At 47.3% G+C, this 15703-nt stretch overlaps 1 protein-coding gene across 3 annotated transcripts in view; it reads right to left on the reverse strand.

The window, feature by feature from the left end:
- Positions 1 to 2237: 2237 nt before the first annotated feature.
- LOC147116266 (tapasin-related protein-like) overlaps positions 2238 to 15703 on the reverse strand; it is a 41279-nt gene continuing 27813 nt past the window's right edge. For 2 of the 3 annotated variants that reach the window (XM_085991037.1, XM_085991035.1), the window contains one exon: positions 2238 to 4607. In XM_085991037.1, coding sequence (XP_085847163.1) covers positions 4405 to 4607 — 203 coding nt within the window. In that variant the 3' untranslated portion in view covers positions 2238 to 4404. The remainder of the gene's footprint in view (positions 4608 to 15703) is intronic. The other variant, XM_085991036.1, reaches the window with a different exon arrangement.

A 15703-nucleotide genomic window follows, 5' to 3' on the forward strand; every position in this document is an offset into this window, starting at 1 on the left:
AAGAATGAGAGGTGATCTTATTGAAACATATAAGATACTGAGGGGGCACGACAAGGTAGATGCAGAGAGGATGGGGTAGATTTTCCTGGAGCCGTCAGGCGGGGTTTCGGGCGTGTGGGGGGGGGAAATCCCAAATTCGGGGGTCCCGACACCATCCTGCCCAAAACCCGCCTCCACGTAAGTTTCACAGGAGGTGGGTACCCGCCCCGCACTGGGACCCGCCGACCCGAGGAGGGAAGGGATTAGTGCCAATTAACTGCCTGTTAACAGGTAGTTAACAGGCAGTTTGTAGCCTAATCCCTATTTTGAGGGGTGTCGTGTGGGATTCCCGACAGCTCCAAACCACGCCAGGTTAGAGCAGTCGGGCCGTCGGGTTGAAGGACTTGGAGGGGTTGCGATGTCAGTGTTCAGGTGAGTGATGGGTGCATAAGTGCAAAGGTAAGTGTGTTTGGTGTGTCTAAAGAAGTTTAAATTACCTGTACTTACCTTAACAGCCTTTCTTCCTCTAGGTTTCGTGAGTCCAGCACTCAGCCGGCACTGAAAGCAAAATGGCTGCAATCTGTCAAAAGTGACAGCCTTCAGCTTTCATTGCCGGTGAGAGTTCTAACTGAGTCTGTGTAGAAGGACTCAGGTTAGAAGTAAGACTGTCAGTGTTTGACAGCTTCAAACAGCTGTGAAACACTGATATTTCATCTGTCAAGACCTCTTGACAGATAAAATTTCAGTCTGTGACATCACCTGTTGCCGGGTGGCCCTTAATTGGCCTGCTGAGCCGGCTGGGCGGGCTCAACAAGGTCAATCAAGGGAAAATCGCGCGGATTGGCCGGACGTCGATGTAGGCGGGACTAAAACTCGAAAGTTGTAGTCCCACCTCCTTCCCGACAGCTTAAGGAAAATCGACCCTGATGTTTCCCCTCGTGGGGAAATCTAGAACTTGGGGGCATAGTTTCAGAATAAAGGGTCGCCCTTTTAGAACTGAGATGAGGAGGAATTTTTTCTCTGAGGGCCGTAAATCTGTGGAATTCTCTGCCCCAGAGAGCCACGGAAGCTGGGTCATTAAATACATTTAAGGTGGAAATAGACAGATTTTTGCAAGATAAGGGAGTGAAGGGCTATGGGGAGCGGGCAGTGAAGTGGCTTTGAGCCCAAGATCAGCCATGATCTTATTGAATGGCGGAGCAGGCTCGAGGGGCCAAGTGGCCTATTCCTGCTCCTATTTCTTATGTTCTTATGACCTTTTAAGGCCATTCAAAGCGTGGTATGATTGTGCGGAGTCCGTGCAATGCAGCTCCACCCATTTGCACCAGAAAATTATGATCGAGATCCTCGGATCAGCACATGACCACAATTTGCATATTTAAGAAGCCTCCGACCAAAAACGGGCAGCTCGCTCATTTACAAGCCCGCCTGAAAATGGTATTGGGCAGGTCTTGTACGTCAGTGGGGCAGCCGAGGTGCATCCCTCAATTTTCATGTGAGAAACTGGCAGCTAGCAGTTGAAAATCACTCCCAATGTTTACACATGGAAAAGCACACTTTTACACTAACACAAGCAGCATCAGGAATAAGGCTGGAACTCGGAGCTTGTGCAAGTAGCAAATAAGTAGATGTTACTAATTAGGAAGGCAGTTGAGTGAGAAACTATGCTCTTGTTTTGTAACGATGTATATAACCGAGATATAAATCAAATAGTGTGGTGGCAACCCATGCAGGACAGGAAGCTCCCAGATTCAATCACTGGTTTGTGCTGTGTGCGCTAACGCCACCTACAATTTGTCTCAGCATTTCCAGGCTCCAGAGTGGTTAAAAAATAGACAGGGTTTCTCTGCTAATTGTTATAGGCTGACCCCCTGTTAGACAATGCACATCTATGTACATCAGCTGCGATGCCACTCACGGTGCAATAGGCTTCGTGATGAAAATTCCACCACTTGGGTGAGGTAGCAGAGATGACTGGTATCCAGCGCCTGCAGGTCTTACTGCAGCATGAGATAGAACAGAAAAAGAGTGGATGAAAAATAGTGCTTAGTCCAACAAGTATGTTTTAAAAATGAAAATAGCTTTTCTTGTTGTGTAAATTATAGGTTGATAAATTACTCATTGATTTCCAGTGTCTGGTCAATATCCCAAAATAAGAAGCAGCAAAAGCCTCTGAGGGACTAATTAATGCAAACAATAAGCTCATGCAGCTTTTTGTACTGCACTGCATCATTTACACATTTTTAAAACAAAAAGGAGTTAGTTATATTTTTATTATATTAAACTCAGCAACCATAACAGCATTAGACAAAAGTACATACTTGGAATACAGTCCATTGTATCAAATGGTGTTTGGTGCAGGATAACAGCATAAATAGCAGGCTTACTACTGACATATTCACAGGAATATGAAAATATTACTCAGAATGTTATCCATCACAACTGTTATCACTTTTAAGTTAGCATAGTTTTATAACTTGATTTACCATAACTATATAAGCACTTGTGTAATGTAGATTTAGAATGTGATCAAATGTGTAGTTTTGGTGAAGTATAGACAGAAATTGATAGCTGAAATGGAGCATTGGAGTCCTGCACACTAGATATAAATGGTATTAGAATTGTGTACAGAGAATTTGAATGGGTGCTAGAATTCTGTACAGTATTTTTGAATGGGTGCTAGAATTCTGTACACATGGTGTGAATAGGCAATGGATTCAATCCACTGAGTGTAAAAAGGAAATTGACATTCAACACAGTGGGTGTGACTAGGGAACTGAAATTTTATACAACATACAGCATCTGAATAAGCAGTTAAATTCTATACACTGCATGTGAAGAAGGCAATACAATTCTATATACTGGATGGAAATGGACACTAAAATTTCATATAGTGGGGGTAATTGACTTCAACAGAAATAAGAATCGGAGAGATGTAAAACGGCCTGTCGATTCGCTATCATCCATTTTACACTAATGAACACACTCAAAATTACCTCTAGTAGGTGCGAATAAGGCCCTGAATTCCATACAATGGGTATGGATGGAGACTGAAATTTTATATACTGGGTGTCAATGAACTCAAATTCTGTATACTGGATGTGAATGAGACAATTTATTCTACAAAATGCAAGTGAATGGACACAAAAATTCAATATGTTGTGTGTGGCTGGAGCACTGGAATTGGGTTAGGTTTCTGTTTATCATAATTTCCTATGTGTGGGACCCCTTCAAAAAATAATGCATTCACAGAGATCACCAGTAAAATATGAACATCCTTCTGAAGACCCGTGTCCTAAAACCAAAAATGGTCAAAGAAAAGAAAATTATCAATTCAGAAATATTAGTACAGAGAACAGAAATTATTTTTTAATAAGTGGAAAAATACAGTAATCTGATGACCTCGCAGACTCGCTGGGATTCTCTAGTTGACTCACTTATGGTGTATGCTGCACATATATTTTCAAGGCATTCTTTAAAGAGGAGGAGGTTGCAGAGAAACTCCAGTATGATTTGGACAGGTTGGGTGATTGGGCAGATGTATGGCAGATGAAGTATAATGTAGATAAATGTGAGGTTATCCACTTTGGTGGCAAAAACAGGAAGACAGATTATCATCTGAACGGCAATAGATTGGGAAAAGGGGAAGTGCAACGAGACCTGGGTGTCCTTGTGCACCAGTCGCTGAAGGGAAGCATGCAGGTACAGCAGGTGGTTAAGAAGCCAAATGGTATGTTGGCCTTCATAGCGAGCGGATTCGAGTACATGAGCAAGGATGTCTTGCTGCAGTTGCACAGGGCCTTGGTGAGACCACACCTTGAGTATTGTGTGCAGTTTTGGTCCCTTATCTGAGGAAGGATGTTCTTGCCATGGAGGGAGTGCAGCAAAGATTCACCAGACTGATACCTGGGATGGCAGGAATGACATATGAAGAGAGATTGGGTCGATTAGGCTTATATTCGCTAGAGTTTAGAAGAATGAGAGGGGATCTCATTGCAACTTATAAAATTCTAACAGGAGTAGACAGACTAGATGCAGGAAGGATGTTCCCGATGGCGGGGGAGTCCAGAACCAGGGGTCACAGTCTAAGGATAAGGGGTAAGCCATTTAGGACTGAGATGAGGAGGAATTTTTTCACCCAGAGAGTGGTGAACCTGTGGAATTCTCTACCACAGAAGGCAGTTAAAGCCAACTTATTAAATATATTCAAGAAGGAGTTAGATATATTTCTTAAGGCTAAAGGGATCAAGGGATATGGGGAGAAAGCAGGGACAGGGTACTGAATTTGGATGATCAGCCATGATCTCATTAAATGGCAGAACAGGCTCGAGGGGCCGAATGGCCTACTACTGCTCCTATCTTCTATGTTTCTATGAGATATTATGATTATTATAAAATGCTTTTCAGATTTGTCTTACCACGAGATCAGGCACACGTAGGGTCCCTGTCTCTCTTACGGTGTTTCTTGGGCTTTGGTGCGGTGCCATTAACGTTTGCTACTCTGCTTGGGTTCTTCGGTGGTGTCTGGCTGTTGCCTTTTATTGCTCCCGCTTCTTTGCCTTTGCGGTTTGCCGTTATTGGATCAGAGCAGCGTATGCAAGGCCTCATTTGAATGTTGTCTTCACGAGCTGTAAGAAAAACAGCATGAAATTTAAGGGACAAAGGCCTAGAAATTCAGTTGGGCGCGCCAGCCGTTAGCGCCTTAGGGGGAGTAGATCTCGAGCGCTAGGCGCTTATCGCCCGGGCGCAGCGCGATCTGCGCCTCTCCCCAACTTCAGGACACATTTAGCGCTGGCGCAAAGTCTTAACGTGCGCCCTGCTGCGCGCGCAGATCATGACGTCATTTAATAGTGCAACGCCCTTTGTGCGCCCCAAACCGGAACTTCACTCGCGCCGGCCCATTGTGCGCCGGGCGTCCCGAGCGACTGTGAAGTGGAACGGTACACAGGCCAGCCGGGCCGGGGGAGAGCGCTAATTAAAGGGCTCTTACCCAGCAGTATAAAGGCCAGCCATTTTGCAGCATTCACTCTTGTGCAACGGTTTTTTGGACAGAGACCAAGGAGGAGAGTTTACTGGTTTGGACCAACACTTGGACAGGTATTTTTGGCTCAGGCCAGAGCTTACCAATTATCTTAGCCTTCATTCAGAGCTCAGTGTTTGCCAGCATATAATGGGGGCTGCATTGGGTGGCAACGCTGAATTTCAGCCTTATGCCAGAAGGGCTTACAGACGCCGTGAGAGAGTGGCAGCCCTGGCTAGACGCAGAGGGGGCAACAGGCGTCGCCAACTGAGGCCTTACCCACGCAGGGTATACCGCCAGCAGACCTCCTATCTGACCATGTCTGCCGCGATGTGTGTTAGGAGGCTGCGATTCCGAAGGGAGGTGGTTACAGACATCTGCCGGCTGCTTCAGAGAGATCTGCAGCCACAGCTGATGCGCAGGACGTCTCTGTCGGTGGCAGTGAAGGTGACGGTGGCTCTCAACTTCTATGCCTCCGGCTCCTTCCAATCCGCTACTGGGGACATCGCTAACATCTCCCAGTTCGCCGTGCATTGCTGCATCCGCCAGGTGACCGAAGCCCTTTTCAGAAGGAGACATCAATTCACCTCCTTCCCCATGACCCTGGACAAGCAGCAGCAGCGTGCAGTGGGGTTTGCAAGAATAGCGGGCTTCCCCATGGTGCAGGGCGCCATTGACTGCACGCATGTGGCTTTGCGGGCACCTCTTGAGCATGCTGAGGATTACCGCAACCGGAAGGGCTACCATTCCCTCAATGTACAGCTGGTGTGTGACCACAGGCAGCGCATCCTAGCTGTCAATGCCCGCTTTCCAGGCAGCAGCCACGATGCCTTTATCCTGCGACAGACAACTGTGGCTGACATGTTCCAGGCACAGCCTCCCCCAAGAGGATGGCTTATCGGGGACAAAGGCTATCCTTTGTGTACCTGGCTCATGACCCCGCTCCGCGCACCCACGACCCCTGCTGAAGAGGCATACAACGAGAGCCATCAAGCGACGAGGAGCCTCATAGAACAAACAATCGGCGTGCTCAAGCAACGGTTCCGCTGTCTCGACCGCTCCGGGGGAGCCCTCCAGTATTCGCAGGATCGAGTCTCCCAATTCGTCGTCGTTTGCTGCATGCTGCACAACCTGGCTATCCACAGGACTCAGGCACTGCCACCTCACGTTGGACCACCACCTCAGGAGGAGGAGCAGGAGGAGCATGAGGACGACGAGGACGAGGAGTACCAGCCCAGGAGGGACGCACAAGGTCCAAGGGCCGCCCGTCGTCGGCTTATTGAACGTCACTTCTAGGCCCTCTGTCAGGGAATGGCTTGTGCCAATGATAGAACATGATTGCAGCCACTCCGCAAGCCCTCAGCCGGTTAAGGCAACAAACACTTCAAAGATCAAACATGGACAATGTGAATAAATAAAATGCTTTATTGTACAAACTCTGGGCCCTTCCCACATGAAAACCAAAAACAGAGGAAACCCCCAAAAAACACTCAAACACATTAGTCGCTCCCACAACCTGGGGAGGATGAACAAAATAGGGCAACTAAAATGGCCGTCATTCTCGGCCTTCGTCCAAAACAAACATCACATCATCGGCCTTCAAAAAACAAACATCCAATTCTCGGCCTCAAGAAACAAACACAAATGGCCACACATTCGACTATTTGGCCCGCTAGGGCGATGCCTTGGCCATCTTTGGGTGGCCCCTGCCCGCCCTGCTGCTCCGCCTCAAAGTAAGGCCATTGGCTGCTGCAAGGCTGGGGGCAGGCTCCTGAGGGGCACATGTCATGACGGCAGATGCCCTTGGGGGTCGGCCTAGTCGAGGTCTGGGCGTCGAGCGGCCGGCTGTTGATTGCTGCAGCTGTGGCTGGCCAGCATCAGTCGCTGCAGCAGCTCCTGGCAGCTCCACTGGGGGAGTGGCAGTGGCGGCTGGAGGAATGGCGGCAAGCTGGCGGATGGCAGGCGCTCGCTGGTCGCCTGAGACACTGGCACTCGCCCGGGCCAGCACTGCAGCATGCGCACCAATCTGCCGAGGGACAGACCGATGTGCTGCTGCAGCGCGCCGGGTGCCCTGGCGATGCCTGGCTGACACAGCGAGTGTGGCAGCAGTGAGTGCCCGTGTTGACCTGTTCACTGACCGCAGCAGAGCAGCCAGTGACTGGACGGCACCACTAATCACCTGGCCAGTCGCTGAAAGATCTGCCCGGTATTCCGCCCGACTGGTGGCCTCTAAGGGCCTGAACTCGGCCACACTCCGAGAGAGGGAATCGATGGACTCAGGCAACCGTGCCACTGCCGCCATGAGCTCCGTGTGCCAGCGCTCCGAGTCCGCGGACAAGTCTTCGAGGCGTTCCATCTCCTCGGCGAAGAGCATCTCCTGACTGGAGGCCGGACTCTCCCTCTGGGGAGAAGGCCGCCGAGCTGGCCGACCCTTCCTGCGTTGCTGGAGGCCGCTGGGCCCAGCAATTGGACTCCCCTCCGACGCATCCCCCCTCTGGGGAGAAGGCCGCCGAGCTTCCACCCCCCTCCCGCCTTTCTGCAGCACGCAGGTCCCAGGAGCTCCCCTCCCCTTCGACACTTCCGCCACGCTGCCCTCCAGGGAAGACGTGTCCCCTACATTGGCCTGGGTGGCCGCGGCTGAGGGTTCCCCTGATGGGCCACCTTCCTCTTGCTCCTCCTCCTGCTCCTCCTCGGAGGGTCTGTCACTGGCAAGTTGAGGGACCTCCTCTTGACCATCTGAAAGCAGGAAGGCACAAGAGTAGCTTTAGAGTGAGGAGAGGGCGTCAGTGCGGGATGCATGAGTGGTGGCATTCAGCGCATTGGTCGGACAGTGGCAAAGGATGTAGATCTGATGCGCAAGTGGGACGAGAGAGGTGCAAAAGGTGATGTCCTTACCATTGCTTCCCAGAACAGGGTTGGCATCTCCACATGCAATGGGCCCAATCACCTGGCCACCCATGAGGCACTCCATGCGATGTTGCAGGTCGGTGAGTGGCTGGATATGGGGTCGTCCTCCCCCGGTCGCAGTCCGGCTCTTGCGATTATTCGCCAGCTTGGCCTGCAAGAGAAAGGACGGCCTCTATGTACAGTGTGTCACCGTGATCTTGTGTGCACTGCCTCCCATGGTGGAATAGCCTGGCCAGTGTGTCGCCGTGATCTTGTGTGCACTGCCTCCCATGGTGGAATAGCCTGGCCAGTGTGTCGCCATGACCTGGTGTGCACTGCCTCCCATGGTGGAATAGCCTGGCCAGTGTGTCGCCATGATCTGCTGTGCACTGCCTCCCATGGTGGAATAGCCTGGCCAGTGTGTCGCCATGATCTGGTGTGCACTGCCTCCCATGGTGGAATAGCTTGGCCAGTGTGTTCAGTGCAGAATGTGCAATTGATGCTCATGCCTGTGCCATAGCTGCTGGATGAAGGCTGGCCATTAGAGCTTTCAGGTCCCTTTGCCCATAATGTGAGGTGCACATGCAAGGAGGAGGAGGTCACTGGAAAGGGTACTCACCCTGACAATGCGTGTGAGGTCATTTAACTTTTTGCGGCATTGGGCACCGGTCCTGGGGACGTCGCTGTTGGCTGACAGCTTGCTGGCGACATGCCTCCAGGCTCTCCTGTAGACGCGGACCGTCGCCTTCTTGCCATTGTCCGGGTACAAAACATGGCGCCTCTTCTCCACAGCAGCAAGCAGCACACTCAGATCACGCTCTGAGAAGCGCTGCGCACGTACACGGGCCTTCTCCATGTCTTCAGGCGCTATTTGGGTCCAGCAGCAGTGTTCAGGCCTAGCTGGAGGGCTCCACTATCCAGGGCGTGGCAGCAGACACAGTCGACCCTTCCCCCTTAAGAGCTGGCCGGCGCCAGGGTGTCTGCTGTCAGTCACGAGATGGCCGCACCTGCGCTGCGCCCGGCCTCAGCGCTATCGATCACCACCTCCGGCTTAGCGCCCAAAGAGAGGCGTCCAACAGCAGTTTTAGCGCTCGCCCGAACTAGTAGGGCGAAGCTAATGAATATCGGAGAAGTGGCCTAGATTTGGCGGCGGCCGCAAACTTTAGTGGACGCCCCACTTTAGCGCCCCAAAAGTGGCGTCAATGAATTTCTAGGCCCTGATGTTTGTTGAAAAATATGATGCTTGAATGCCCCTGATGTGTCAGTAAATTTATTTCATGGTTTGGTGTGGAATCATGTTGAACAGGAAAATTTATGTTGTAATCTCACCAAGGTGCTGGTAGGGCCACTGAAATTGCCCTCCGCACCCATGGGCTAGGAAGTAGGAACGTCAGGCAGAATTTCCACTGCTGTCATTGCTGTTACAAAGTGCACTTGTGAAAAATCAGGTTACAGCAGGATCAGGAGCTGCCTCCCACAGCTTAATGGCTTGGCTAGCCTTACAAATAAAGAACGGCAATTTGGAAGAAACACATGCAAAGATTGTGCCTCCTTGCTGTGATTTCCAGACTGCAATGCAAAGCTTTAAAGTTCATGCGTGTTTTCTCAATTATTGAATGAATCATTTTCAAGAAGAAGTTGCCTTTATATAGCACCTTTCACAATGTTCCAAAGCGCTCCACAGCCAATGAAGTACTTTTAGAAGTGTAGACACTGTTGTGATGTAAAACAGCCGATTTGCCCACAGCAATGTCCCAGGAACAGCAACGAGATTATGGCCAGATAATCTGTTTTAATGATGTTGATTCAGGGATAAATATTGGCCAGAGCACCGGAGAACCCCCCTGCTCTTGTTGGAATAGCACTGTGGGATCTTGTACGTCCACCCGAGAGGGCAGTCAGAGCCTCGGTTTAAAGCCTCATCCGAAAGACAGCATCTCCGACAGTGCAGCACTCCCTCACACTGGAGTGTGAGATTATGTGCTCAAGTCTCAAGAATTGCAGTTAAGCAATTATCATACTTTCTTCATCCAGCAACTCCCATAACTCCAAAAGGAATTCCTAAAAGTTGCAATCAACTCAGGGGGAAAATTAAATGTAAAGGTACGGGGATCCAGGAGGTAGAGCTGGAGGAGCTGCAGCCCTTGCTCTTGTCCAACAGGTTCGAGGTTCTTACTCCCTGTGGGGACAGGAGCAGGGACTGCAGGGAGGATGAGCAACCTGGCCACAGCACCGTGGAACGGGGGGCCATTCAAGAGGGGGGAGTAAATAGAAATGCTGTAGTGGTAGGGGATAGTATTATTAGGGGGATAGATAGAGTTCTCTGCAGCTGAGAGTGAGAGTCCCGAAGGCTGTGTTGCCTACCCGGTGCCAGGGTTAAGGACATCTCCTCTGGGCTAGAAACACAACCCAGTAAACTGTACAACACCAAAAAATCGTACAGATGGGCCAAAAATGACACGGAAAAATACCAGAAAACAATTAGCAATGCATCAACTCAAGCTCTCTTAGACACCTTTCTGGATAACATATACACTCACAATAAAGAAGGCGTAAACCGGGCAGTTAGTAAACTAAACAATATTTTTGATAATTTGGCAACAAATGCAAACTTGAAAGCTCGCAAGAACAAACCCAAAACAAAAAACTATGAAAAATGGTTTGACCATGATTGCCATAATATGAGGAAAAAACTTAGAAAACTATCAAACCAAAAACACAGACATCCAGAAAACGAGGAATTACGCCTTACTTATTGTCAGACGCTAACACAATACAGAAACACACTCAGGACCAAAAAAGAGCAATTTATTAAGAATACACTCAGCTCCATGGAGGAATCCATTGAGTCGAATTGTTTCTGGGACAACTTGAAAACACTACACAAAAAACAACACGACGATTTGTCCATTCAAAATGGGGACACATGGGTAAACCACTTTGAAAAATTATACCAGATAAACACACTAAGACCAGAGCAACACCAAATATGCAAAAAACTAGAAAAGCTTGAAATGGCCATAAAAGATAACCAAAACCCGCTAGACGCCATAATAACAGAAAAAGAACTTCTTGAAAAACTCAAGGACCTGCGACCAGGAAAAGCTTGCGGGACAGACGGCATACTAAACGAGATGATTAAACACGCAGACGACAAACTGAAACTGGCTATCCTAAAACTCTTCAACTTGGTTCTGAGTGTCGGTTATTTCCCTGACATCTGGAACAAAGGACTCATAACACCCATATACAAAAGTGGGGACAAAATCGACCCAAACAACTATCGAGGCATCTGTGTAAACAGTAACCTGGGGAAGGTATTCTGTAGCATCATAAACAAAAGACTTATAAACTTCCTTGAAGAGCACAATGTCTTGAGTAAAAGCCAAATTGGATTCCTGCCAAACTATAGAACATCCGATCATATCTTCACCCTACAGACCCTAATTGACAAACACGTTCACCATAACAAAAGCAAAATCTACGCATGCTTTGTAGATTTCCAGAAGGCTTTCGACTCCATCTGGCATGACGGTTTATTCCTGAAACTTATCGAAAGCGGGGTAGGAGGGAAAACATATGATGTAATTAAATCAATGTATACAAACAATAAATGTGCAGTTAAAATTGGAGACAAACAAACAAAATACTTCCCACAGGGGCGGGGGGTGACGCAGGGCTCGCCAATCTCACTGACACTCTTTAATATTTACATTAATGGATTGGCAAAACTACTTGAACAATCTACAGCACCCGGCCTCACCCTATATGAATCCAAGGTTAAATTCCTCCTCTATGCCGACAACCTGGTTCTGCTGTCACCAACTAAGGAGGGTCTACAGCAGAACCTGGACCTGCTGGAGTCGTACTGCCAGACTTGGGCCCTGACAATAAATCCCCAAAAAACCAAAGTCCTTGTGTTCCAGCAAAGATCCAAACAACATGGACCCACAATAAATTTCACAGTAGGAACAACCAAAATTGAACAAACCACTAACTACACATACTTGGGCTTAAAAATCAGTTCTACGGGAAACTTCAAACTGGCTGTGAATGAACTGAAAGAGAAAGCAAGAAGGGCTTTCTATGCCATCAAAAAATCAATCCAAATAGAAATCCCAATTAGCATTTGGCTCAAAATTTTCAAATCAGTAATTGAACCAATTGCACTCTATGGCAGTGAGGTCTGGGGACCACTAACACAACAAGATTTTGCAAAATGGGACAAACACCCAATTGAGATCCTACATGCGGAATTCTGTAAAAGTATCCTCCGGACTCAAAGGAAAACAGTAAACAACGCATGCAGGGCGGAACTAGGCCAATACCCATTAATAATCACTATCCAAAAAAGAGCCACCAAATTTTAGAATCACCTACAAATGAGCAACCCCCAATGCTATCACTACGACGCCCTGAAATGCCAAGAGCTGACCATAAAGAAGAATACCCTCAGTCAACTAGTCCTGGGACTCAATAAAGTAACTAATAACAATACTAACAATAACCAGTCCCAGGACAGTGACAGGGTAACACAAAGAATTCGACCCAACACAATCGTCGCTAAGCAAAAGGAAAAATATCTGTCATATTGGGCAGAAACAACAAAAACCCAAAGCAAACTCAATTGCTACTTGGCCCTAAACAGACAATACAACATAGCTGATTACCTGACCATGGTAAAGGATAACAAACTGAGAAGAACCTTGACAAGGTACAGACTTAGCGAACATAGCCTAGCGATCGAAAAAGGCAGACACAGGCAGACCAGGCTGCCAAGAGAAGACAGGATATGCTCTCACTGCAGTCAGGGAGTAGTTGAGACAGAGATGCACTTCCTCACAGCCTGTGGAAAATATCGGGGCATCAGAGAGAATTTCTACCAAAAATTCTCGCAAATATGCCCTGAATTCAGAAATCTGACTGACAACCAAAAACTCCCATTCCTACTGGGGGAGGAGAGAAGCTGTGTAACACTGGCGGCACACTATGTTACAGCTTGCCATGAACAGAGGGACAACCAGTAAACTAAGACAAGAGTATATATAAACAAGGCGAATGTATATTTATAAACTCAGGGATATACCTGTTTATACACTGTATGAATGGAACCGCGTTTATGTGTTCAACCATAAATGTATTTTGATGCTTTGGCAACATAAGATGTACCTTATCATGCCAATAAAGCGATTTGTATTGTATTGTATTGGGAGGGGGTGGATCCAGTTGTCGTGGTCCATGTTGGTACAAACGACGTAGATAGGACTAGGAAGCCTGTTCTGTTAAAGGAGTATGAGCAGCTAGGGGTCAAATTAAAAAACAGAACCTCAAGGGTAATAATCTCTGGATTATTACCTGAGCCATGAGCGAATTTGGCTAGGACAAATAAAATTAGAGAGTTAAATGCGTGGCTCAAAGACTGGTGTGGGAGAAATGGGTTTTGCTTCCTGGGACACTGGCACCAGTACTGGGGCAGGAGGGAGCTGTTCCGTTGGGACGGGCTTCACTTGGCCAGTGCTGGGACTAGAGTCCTGGCGGATCATATAACTAGGGCTGTAGAGAGGGCTTTAAACTAACTAGTGGGGGGGAGGTTCCTAGAGAGCAAATAATAAAAATGACAACAGAGAAGGTCATAGACTTAGGTAGCAGTGGGGAAATTAAAAACCAGAGCGTGTCAGGAAGGGGCAGAAGGTATGGAGTAAAAGGTAAAGTAATAAAAAGGGCAAAAGCAGGAACTAAGTGTCACAAAACATATTTGAAAGTTCTCTATCTGAATGCATGTAGCATTCGTAACAAAATAGATGAGTTAATGGCACAAATAACTACATATGGGCATGATCTTGTGGCCATTACAGAAACATGGCTGCAGGGTGACAATGCCTGGGAATTAAACATACCAGGTTATTTAACGATCAGGAAGGACAGGCAGGAAGAAAGGGGAGGTGGGGTGGCTATGTTAATAAAGGAAGGAATCACTGTAATACAGAGAAATGATATTGGGTCAAAAGATCAGGATAATGAAACAGTTTGGGTGGAGATAAGGAATAATAAGGGGGAAAAAACACTAGTGGGCGTAGTCTATAGGCCTCCGAACAGTTGCAACTCTGTTGGACGGAGTATCAATCAGGAAATAGTTGAGGCTTGTAATAAGGGAACATCTATAATTATGGGGGATTTTAACTATCATATTAATTGGACAAATCAAATTGGGCAGGGCTGCCTTGAGGATGAGTTCATTGAGTCTATTAGGGATGGGTTTCTTGAGCAGTATGTAACTGAACCGACCAGGGGGCAAGCAACCTTAGATCTGGTCCTGTGTAACGAGACAGGATTAATTAAAAATGTCCTAGTAAAGGATCCCCTTGGAATGAGTGACCATAACATGGTTGAATTCCATATTCAATTAGAGGGTGAGAAGGTTGGATCTCAAACAAGCGTGCTAAGCTTGAATAAAGGAGACTATGAAGGTATGAGAGCGGAATTGAGTAGAGTGGATTGGGAAAATAGATTAAAGGGTAAGATGATACATGATCAGTGGTGTACATTTAAGGAGTTATTTTACAACTTCCAAAAAATATATATTCCACTGAGAAGAAAAGGGTGTAAAAGAAAAGACAGCCATCCGTGGCTAAGTAAAGAAATTAAGGATAGTATTCGACTAAAAACAAGGGCATATAAGGTAGCCAAATCTAGTGGGAGGATAGAGGATTGGAAAAACTTTAAAAGACAGCAAAAATAACAAAAAGATTGATTAAGAAAGGGAAGATAGATTATGAAAGTAAATTAGCAAAAAATATAAAAACAGATAGTAAGAGTTTTTATAGTTATATAAAAAGAAAAAGGGTGGCTAAAGTAAATGTTGGTCCCTTAGAGGATGAGACCGGGAAATTAATGGTGGGAAATATGGAGATGGCAAAAACACTGAATTAATATTTTGTATCAGTCTTTACAGTAGAGGACACTAAGAATATCCCAACACTGGACAAACAGGGGGCTATGGGGGGGAGGAGCTAAACACGATCAAAATCACTAAAGTAGTGGTACTCGGTAAAATAATGGGACTCAAGGCAGATGAATCACCTGGACCTGATGGCTTACATCCTAGGGTCTTGAGGGAAGTGGCGGTAGGGATTGTGGATGCATTAGTAATATTGAAACATATAAGATTGTGAAGGGGTTGGATCGGGTGGATGCGGGGAGGATGTTCCCGATGATGGGTGAAACTAGAACTAGGGGGCATAGTCTTAGAATAAGGGGCTGCTCTTTCAAAACTGAGATGAGGAGGAACTACTTCACTCAGAGGGTGGTAGGTCCATGGAATATGCTGCCCCAAAAAGCTGTAGAAGCTACATCATTACATAAATTTAAAACAGAAATAGACAGTTTCCTAGAAGTAAAGGGAATTAAGGGTTACGGGGAGCCGGCAGGAATTTGGACATGAGTCTAGGTTCAGATCGGACATGGCCCTGTGGGTAGCGGAGCGGGCCCAGGGGCCGTGTAGCCTGATCCTGCTCCTATTTCGTGTGTCTAATTCTGTTAGATTCAGGAGATGGTTCTGTGATAGTAGATTGGCAGTTAGGATCAGATCAGCCATGATCTTATTGAATGGCGGAGCAGGCTCGAGGGGCCGATTGGCCTACTCCTGCTCCTATTTCTTATGTTCTTATGTAAAAATGACTCTCAAAATCAGAACTTACTAATTAAATTGGGACAGTTAAGATATGGGCCAAAGACAATTGGGGGGAAAAATTCGGTTGGTTAGCGCCTCCCGTTAGTGCCCCCGGGGGGTGCTAATGGGGCGCTAGGAATTTAGCGCCC

This window comes from Somniosus microcephalus, chromosome 6, assembly GCF_052327205.1.
Source record: "Somniosus microcephalus isolate GS21.2 chromosome 6, FLI_Smic_1.0, whole genome shotgun sequence".
Classification (NCBI taxonomy): Eukaryota; Metazoa; Chordata; class Chondrichthyes; order Squaliformes; family Somniosidae; genus Somniosus; species Somniosus microcephalus.